The sequence below is a fragment of the Chiloscyllium plagiosum genome, chromosome 2, assembly GCF_004010195.1.
Source record: "Chiloscyllium plagiosum isolate BGI_BamShark_2017 chromosome 2, ASM401019v2, whole genome shotgun sequence".
NCBI lineage: Eukaryota > Metazoa > Chordata > Chondrichthyes > Orectolobiformes > Hemiscylliidae > Chiloscyllium > Chiloscyllium plagiosum.
Genome location: NC_057711.1, coordinates 131,105,761 through 131,115,282, shown reverse-complemented (window position 1 = coordinate 131,115,282; position 9,522 = coordinate 131,105,761). Strand labels below are relative to the sequence as shown.

The 9,522-nt window shown below is 40.2% G+C and overlaps 1 protein-coding gene across 2 annotated transcripts in view; it reads right to left on the bottom strand.

Annotated features, from left to right (window-relative positions):
• The window catches only part of LOC122563980 (doublesex- and mab-3-related transcription factor 1-like), a 138,056-nt gene extending 128,744 nt beyond the window's left edge, over positions 1 to 9,312 (bottom strand). For both annotated transcript variants that reach the window (XM_043718374.1, XM_043718386.1), the window contains exons 1-2: positions 9,215 to 9,312; positions 6,790 to 6,970 (exon numbers count right to left, since the gene is read on the bottom strand). In XM_043718374.1, the coding sequence (XP_043574309.1) occupies positions 6,790 to 6,970; positions 9,215 to 9,283 (250 nt within the window). In that variant the 5' untranslated portion in view covers positions 9,284 to 9,312. The remainder of the gene's footprint in view (positions 1 to 6,789; positions 6,971 to 9,214) is intronic.
• Positions 9,313 to 9,522: the final 210 nt, after the last annotated feature.

Below are 9,522 nucleotides of genomic sequence, written 5' to 3'. Positions count from 1 at the left end.
CAAGGGGTGGATACGACAAGGACAAGTGGAATCCTAACCCAGACTTTCCTCAGAATTTTCTGTTCTGGAATCAAAAATCAGGAGAGTCGCATCATTAGGATATGTGCTCCTAATAGCTGAAGATCGATATCTACAGTGTGCAGTTAAGGAATCAATACCAAAAGATCAATTTTAGTAATAAGATGCTGATAGCTTTAAATGAAAAAATGTGTTTACAAACATGAATATAAAAGTCCTTAAACAATCATTAAATTACTTTGTTGCAGTTTATATTTTTGCCTATTGCTCACACCACCACTTCAGAATAGATAGGTTTAAACTCTGAATCAGGCCCAAATCAGTGGTCTATCTCAGGAGTCACACTATTGATGGAACATTCCAGATAATTCCAACTCAAACACTGAAACAAGCTGCCAGAGGTGGTTTCACAATTCAGTGACTTCAGTGAATACCCTGGTCAATTTTTAAAACAAAATAGCACGTGGATACTCCCACTTGTATCCTAATTCACCAGAAGGTTCAATGTAATATCAACCAAGCAGAATCTTTCAATCCAATTTTCTTTTCAAGAAAGAGCTAAATATAGTTTACAAATTCTCACATGCTGAGTTTCTAATCTTGAATGTCCAAATTAAAATAAGAAAGTGAAGACCAGTTAATTTCTACATGGACAACAATTAGCAGCAAAGTCACAACAGGCCATTTTCTATTACAGCTTACTGTTCCGATTATATCATTGAACAGAATTCCTACAGTGCAGAAACAGGCCGTTCAGCCCATCAAGTCTGCGCCAAATCTCCGAAGAGCATCCAACCCAGACCTAGCCCCCAACTTTATCCCCTAACAGTGCAGTTACCATGCCCAATTCAACTAGTCTGCAAGTTATGCGGCAACTTAGCATGTTCAATCCACCTAACCTGCAAACCCAGGCAAACATGGGGAGAATCTGCAACATCCATACAGACAGTCTGCCTTCTCATGTTACTGTTCTTCTATTTCTGTTTCAGGCTTATTGCATCTTTTACCTTTGGCTTTAACTTGCAATATCTTTTTTTACATAACGTTGGATATACTTGCATATTGTTGGAGAGATTCCACTCTAGTCATCCATACAGAAGCTGATAATAACATGTTGCCTTGGCGTTAAAGAGGATAATAGACCTGGTCATGAGGTATGTTACAGTGGCGTAATGATTAGCATTTTTGGCTCACAGCACCAGGACATGGATTTGATTTCAACCTTGGGCAACTGCATGAAAGATGCGTGTTCTCCTGGTGTCTCTGTGGGTTTCCTCCCATATTCCAACGTTGTGCAGGTTTGGTGGATTAGCTTTGCTAAAACTTCCCCCCAGTATCCACGGACGTGCTGTTTGGTGGGTTAGCCATGTTAAAAACCCCTTGCAGGAATGGGACAGGTCTGAGTAGGATGTTCTTCAGAGGGTTGGTGCAGACTGGATAGGCCAAATGATCTCTTTCTGCACTGTCAGGATTCTATGAGGTATTGGATTATGAAACAATAATTCAAAGCTCTGCCTTTAAAAATAGGTTGTTGATCGTAATTCAAACAATGCAGACAAAATGAAACTTCTTTTCATATTTCTCAAAGTACAACAGGCTTTTTTTCACTGAAATGCTTCAAAATATGAAAATGAGTGCATCATAACCAAAGAACATCTTTTCACAGGGCTGAGTGAAAATTGCCTCATGGCATGCAGGTTAGGTGGATTAGGCATGGTAACCAAAAAGTTACCAAAATATATTAAAAACAAATTAACTCAACACAATATAATCACTGCTCCACCAATTATTAATTGCATAAATTATCTCTGAATATCCAAATTGCATTTCAAAAATCTTTTGGCTATGTACATTTTCAGAAAGTGAACTGATATCTTCTTTTATACAGTCCAATATTTTGACGGTAAACTATTCTAAAATCATTGTCTCCGTGGCAGTACAAGGTAGCCTTTTTTGCACTCCAAGATTAAGACCCCCCTCTCTCCTTCATGGGTGTCAGTCCTCTGGCTCCTCTGGAATATCTCACTTCTCTGTGGTGTAATGGCACACTTTTGCTCAAACTCCCACCCTCAGGACAACTAGCAAATTAAACTGCCTAAGGTCTCTGAATTGCATTTCTATTTGCAGCCCTACAGGTTTAATTGTACAGGAAACCTGCCTCGATATCAGTTAAAGACTCAGCCTTGTGTAAAACCTGAATTTTAAACAAATTCCTCATGAAGGCAGGTTTGTGACAAATAAATGGATGCTACTCCTATTTCTCACCTACTCCGCTCCTAAGTAAGTTGAAGTCTGCATATGTTAACTTTGAGGAAAGGCAAAGAAAATTGACTCAATAATAGAGAATAATTACATAGGATGTAATTACCAGGCAATAATCTCACTGAGGGATTTAACTGGCTACATAAACTAAAGGAGCAAATCCTGAATGATTTACAAAGCAACTTTGGTGTAAAACTGAAACCGCTGCAGGGTTAAAACAAAAATAAAGAACTGCAAATGCAGGAAATCTGAATCAGAAAAAGAATGTACTGGAGAAACTCAGCAGGTCTGGCAGTATCACGGAAGACAGAAGCAGAGTTAACAAATCTGTCGCAATATTAACTCTCTACTGATGCTGCCAAAACTGCTATGTTTTGCTGTTTGCATTGAGGGATTGGTGAACACAAATTTGATTGTTTGCTGCTTTAGTGTCAGCCTTAGGTATAACAGTAGACTTGACAATTCATAAACAATATATGCAATCAGATCTTCACTGAAATATTTAAATATTCTTGCAAAATCAAGAATTACCTGAAATTGGCTAGATTAATATATTGGCAGTAAATATAACAAATAATAATGAGCTATCTGAAACTGAAATCTAACTATGGGGTTTAGAAGTAGCTAAAAGAAAACAAAGTTTCAACACTTAATCCTACTTGAAATATACTGCCTTTGTTTTATATGGGAGACAGCAATTTTGTCAAGTGTGGTGCTGGAAAACCACAGCAGGTTAGGCAGCATCCGAGGAGCAATAGAATCAACTTTTCAGGCTTTAGCCTTTCATCTGATAGAGGACTTATCCCCGAAACATCGATTCTCCTGCTCCTCAGATGCTGCCTGACCTGCTGTGCTTTTCCAGCACCACATTCTTAACTCTGATCTCCAGCATCTGCAGTCCTCACTTTCTCCTAGACAGCAATTTTGTGTCAATAACATACCCTCAATCATAGACATATAACAGTAACATTGAAGAGTAATGTTTACACTCATAACAAGAAATGATTTACTGTCAATAAATAGAAACATGAAAAAGTAATCAAAATAATACTAAATAACAATATCTCTTCCATAAAGAGCCTCTACCCACCTTTATCTAACCTGATCAGCATATCCTGCTTTTCATTATCGCTCATGCACTCATCTAGCTTCCCATTAAATGAATTTTCGTTACTGGCCTCAACTGGTCTTTGAGGTTACAGGTTCCACACTCTAATCATTTCCTGGGTGAAGAGATTTTCCCTGAAATCATTATTGGATTTATTAGTGACCACCCTATATTTCTGCACGATCTCTAACATTGAACTTGCCAACAGCGGAAACATCTTCTCAATGCTGACCCCCACAATCATTCATAATTTTAAAGATCTCTGCTAAATCACAGGATAGTCTTCTTGTTCATACAGAAAAACCACTCAGCTTGTTCAGCTTTTCCTGGTAGTTATAAGCACTCTACTCTGTACCATCCTTGTAATTTTTTGTATCATCTCCAGTACTTCTATTCTTTTTTGGTATATGGAGAATGAAATTGTGACAGAGTCAACTGAATTTGGGGTACGAAAGAAATTAAGGGATATGGGAGGGTGCATCTGAAGATTAACCAAGATCTTACAGAATGATTGAGCATGCTTGAGGAGCCAAATGGTCTGGTCCAGCTCCTATTTCTTACATAGTAGCAAATTACTGCACATGTGGAATCTGCACTGTAATTAACAAATGCTGGAGATTACAACAGGTCAGGCAGCAACCATGGAGTGAGAGCAAGCTAATGCTTCAATACTACATGACTCTTCATCATAATTGAGTCCTATTTCTCATGCTTTTGTACAACGATTAAGTAGGGTAAAAGGAAGATAATTATGTGCCTTTAATTTTAAGTCACTAAGTATGATAGAGAGCAACAGGGATCCATTTCCAAAACATTGGTAAACATTCTCAGTCAATATTTTAATATATTGAATATTCAATATTGTTTTACTTATTATGTCTTTAAATCATCGGATGGAATGTGGAATGTGATTTTAATAACTGTGCATAGTTTTACCAAATAACCTAACTTGTCTCAGATTGTTTGGAACAATTTATTAGCCAATTATTCAATCGTGCATGCCATCATCATATAGTAAATCAAGCTGTTTACAAAAATACACAGTAACAACATACATATGTAAATTGTGGGTTGAATTATTCCAACTAAAATAGTAGCAATTCCTATAAACCAAGTATAGTACACATTCTTCCTGGATTCATTAGTAAAACTCACAATCGCCCTACAAAAAATGCTGAAAATAATCAAGTCTAGCAGCCTTTCTACAGGCAGAAACAGGTTTAATATTTAAGATTAATTTCTAAAATGTAATGGTTTCTGTCATTTTATTTATTATTATTTATAGAGTGTTTTATTTCAGGCATTTTCTGTTTGTATTTCATATTTCCAGCAGTTGCAGTATATCGCTTCTTCACAAATTGCCCTTTTTATCTGGTAGTTCCAGGAAATTCAAGGCACTTTTACTGTTAATGTGTTAACGTTATAGTTCTACCATTTTCAGTAATAAAAATTACATTTTATCTTTAAGAGCTTCATTTTTCAGATTATAATTATAGCAGGACATATCAAACACCAAGATATAGTACCATAATACTGGCTACCAATACTATTGCCAGTTTCTAAACTCAACAATGCAATTTTGGAAAGAAGGCGTAAGTGAGTACTGCAGATGCTGGTGATTAGAGTCGAGAGTGTGGTGCTGGAAAAGCACAGCAGATCAGGCAGCATCCGAGGAGCAGGAAAATCGACGTTCCAGGCAAAAGCCCTTTTTGGGAAGAGTCAAACTTAGATCAGCTCCTATCTGAGGAAGTGCATAAAATTGGAAGAACTGACTGTAATCCAGTGCACTCCAAGGTAGAAACCTGATTTTCACGCTTATAGCATATCCTCTTGGCTGTAGAATGTGATGGCTCAAATATTGCATGACTCCAGACTCTAACAGATTTTTGGGAGAGGAATGATCTAGATTACTTATTTTCTTCAGGACAGTAAAACAAAATCTATAACGATTGAAACTACAAGAGGAAGGTAAAATAATAATCTGGTTTAAAGGACCTGGGGTGTGATTGTACCAAAACCATGGTGTTGCTACAATACAGCTTCCACTTTACAATGACATGAAAATTTTCAGTATAACTTGAGTTGGAAAAGCAGCGCCATTCTTCAGATCATTGATATGCCAATCTTACTTTAGTTTAATATTCAATCTACACCATAAATTCCAGTTTGTTTCCAACAGAATTTGATTTATTGAAACTGCAACAACCACCACTTTAATTCCTTTATATAATGAATATCAAAAAAGTGTACAATACCAACCATTTATTCTTGTCTCACAATGTGTTGTAACTTATGCTTCAGTATATATTACTTAAATTACTGATTAGCCAAATTAGCTATTCAGAAAATATTGCTGCTGTAGCAACATATACCTAAATATGTTTAAATGTTGCCATGAACTATTTAACAAATTATTTTGAAGATTCTCAAAATAGGATTGTTAAATTGCTTTCCTCAGAAAGACTTATAGAATAACAGAAACATCAAATGATAGAAACACATCATTGTCCAAACAGAACATTGATGAGTCCAAAATTCTCCCAAGGAAACAGTGCAGGATCCAACATTCTCCCAACAGAACAGAGTGAATCCAACATTTTCTCAACAGTTAAAAATCACACAACACCAAGTTATATTCCAACAGGTTTAATTTGGACTATAACCTAGTCTTGTGTGATTTTTAACTTTGTACACCGCAGTCCGACAACTGTACTGCCAAATCGTTCTCTCAACAGATCATTACAAGACCCAACGTGTCTCCACTGGATCACTACAAGATCCAACATTCTCCCAACAGATCATTACAGGATCGGATATTGTCCCAATGGATCACGATAGGATCCAACATTCTCTCAACAATACATTAGCCCTTGGAAAATCGGAGGAGTAATCGTCGCTATTTAAATGGGAAATGTATGAAACTGAACCAGCGAGGAAGATTTCAAACAGGCTGAATGAAATGGCACTATCAGCAGTTTGTATTTATTTATTAAACGGCAGCTTCTGTTGCAATATTTTTATCGGAGTTTTAGTCACTTGATCTGAATGTAACATATTAACATTGTTTTATACTTTAGATACTTTTAACTTTATTATAAACAGTTGTAATTTGACGTGAGATCGTAAACGATTTACAATTCTGGCTTTTGCAAACCTTCAGTTAAACAGGTGTTGGCTCCCAATGATCATTTCTCTTTTTTTTATTCTGATATAAACATATGATGCAAAAAGGAACTCGAAACATCATAGATTCCAAAATGCAAATTGGCACTGTCCGGGTGCAAACGATGCAAGTTCAGCAGCAGCAATTGGAGCGAAATGCAGTGCGGCCTCCCCCTCCCCCCGCGCCACCGAGAGCTCCAGCGTTCCCGGCGCTGAGTGTCCGCCTGCCTGGGGATTACCTGAGGAAGTGACCGGTGTGTTGGGGTTGGAGGTCAAGCCAGACCCTCCAGTGCCCAGGGCGCAAGAACTGTTCGGGGTTGCATTCTCTCTCTTGATGAGCAGCTCCGCGGCTCCGGGGAGTGGAATTGGTCGGCTGATGCCCAGTTCTTCCTCCTGAGCCTGCTGTCTCCTGAGGGCCACCTACAAACAGAAGAACAGCCAGTTCAGGCGGAGCAAAGGTCTGACCGTACCCTTCAGACCAGCGCCATGCTCTGATCCTAATCTTAGTCGCCGATTGGTTTACCGCCAAAAAAATTTGATAAATTTGTTCTGATTTTATCATTTGCACCACCAATTGATTTGTAACATAAACAGGAAAACTAGTTTGAACGTGAAATTTAAAATCTGAAAAAGTCAGTTTTAAATGAACTTTGAAAAAATGTAATAACTAAGATCTTACGAGAAAACGATTTGGTTTGTAATGCAGTAAATACTCAGCAACCGCAGAATATAATCGGAAACTATTTAATGATTAAAATGATTTCGCATGACCACTGCGCACATTATAAACAGGCTTCGCAGCAAATTGATCTATTAGCGAAAACGAACACGTTAACATGTACCACATATTGGTTTACAGCAATTCACATGTACCTTCAACCCCAGTTAACAAATTATGACATTCCAATAAAGTCATTTCAACTCCAGAACGAAATTTAGCACAGACAATGTTTTAAATTTTTGTAACATTGCTTTCTTTAAATTTAAAATTATTCATTCGCTTGTTCACATTTTTTTGATGTCTCCAGGATCGAACAGCAAAATAGCATCATTTCATCAAACACCATTAATTTCAAGTAGTTTATTTGATAGACTTATTTCTCGGTGACTGCACTGTAACAGTATTTCTGCAAACACCAATATGCTTTAAATCATAATTTATTCAACTGAATGTTGCAAATACTTCAAGTTAACAAATAGCATGACTGATTCCATTACAAAGGCGTTAAGAGAATTTAAATCAAGGTCGTGTCTTTCCAGATTTAAAATTATTTCGCCGCCAGTATTTAACTGGCAAAGAAAATCCAGGTTTTTGAAACTTTTCGCGTGGATTCAGAATGCTGCAACAGCGACGAAGTTATTGCAATCGTCTTTGTCAAATCTCCGGTCCCTGGGTTATTCCTGTTATTTCAGATTTATTGAGTTTGGAGATAAAAATCATAACGGGATTACTCTGCGGGTCTGCCCATCTTTCCTGACTTTATTCCAGCACCTCGCAATGTTTTTGGCTCTCATTTTGATGAAAACTCTATATACTGTTTTTTGTTCGATGCCACGGTTAGTTTAGACTTATCTGAACACGGTTGTATTGCAGTAACGAGTCTTTGGTCAGACTCGAGCTGCAAGCAGGTTTTGTTTCTTTGATTTAGCAGAACCCCATTCCCCAGCCCACACAGACACAAATCCACACATACACACAGATACACAGAAACAGCCCTCTCCACAGACAGACTGAGATCCCTTCCTACTCACCCAGATGGACCCCCAAAGACAGAGACCCCTTCCTAGCCACACAGATGGACCCCCACAGAGATCCCTTCCTACCCACGCAGATAGACCCCTAAAGAGATCCCTTCCTACACACACACATAGACCCCCATAGACAGAGATCCCTTCCTACCCACACATAGACCCCCACAGAGACCCCTTCATACCTACCCACACAGACCCCCACAGACAGAGACCCCTTCCTACTGTCTGTGTTCACCCCTGACCATAAGTGGTTCTCGTGCATTGATCAAACACTACCCACACATAGACCCCCACAGACAGAGATCCCTTCCTACCCACACAGATAGACCCCCACAGACAGACCCCTTCCTAACCCCACAGACAGAGACCCCTTCCTACTGTCTGTGCTCACCCCTGACCATAAGTGGTTCTCGTGCATTGATCAAACACTACCCACACATAGACCCCCACAGACAGAGATCCCTTCCTACCCACACAGATAGACCCCCACAGACAGACCCCTTCCTAACCCCACAGACAGAGACCCCTTCCTACTGTCTGTGCTCACCCCTGACCATAAGTGGTTCTCGTGCATTGATCAAACACTACCCACACATAGACCCCCACAGACAGAGATCCCTTCCTACCCACACAGATAGACCCCCACAGACAGACCCCTTCCTAACCCCACAGACAGAGACCCCTTCCTACTGTCTGTGCTCACCCCTGACCATAAGTGGTTCTCGTGCATTGATCAAACACTACCCACACATAGACCCCCACAGACAGAGATCCCTTCCTACCCACACAGATAGACCCCCACAGACAGACCCCGACCCCGAGACACAGACACCCCCACCCCCTCCCCCCCAGCCCGGGCGCTGTCAGTGCGAACAGCCCCGAGTGAGTGAACGGCCGCCCCTTGGAGCTTACCTGCGCTGCCATGACCCGCTGTCTCTCGGCGATCAGGTTGCATTTCTTACACTGGCACTCCCTCCACATGCAGAACCGCTTGTGGCCCTTCAGGGCGGACACGTAGCCGTGGTTCCTGCAGCGGGCACACTTGGGCAGGCGAGGTGACTTCTTGGAGGCGGGGGACACGGCGCCGGGGTTCAGAGCCTTGGAGAAGCTGCCGTTCACGCCGCCGCCGCCGCCGCTGTTGAGGACCGAGTCGCCGTCGCTCACCCCGGCCGCCGCCGAGGCTGAAGACTTGGAGCCAGCTCCGTTTGGCATCTTCCGAT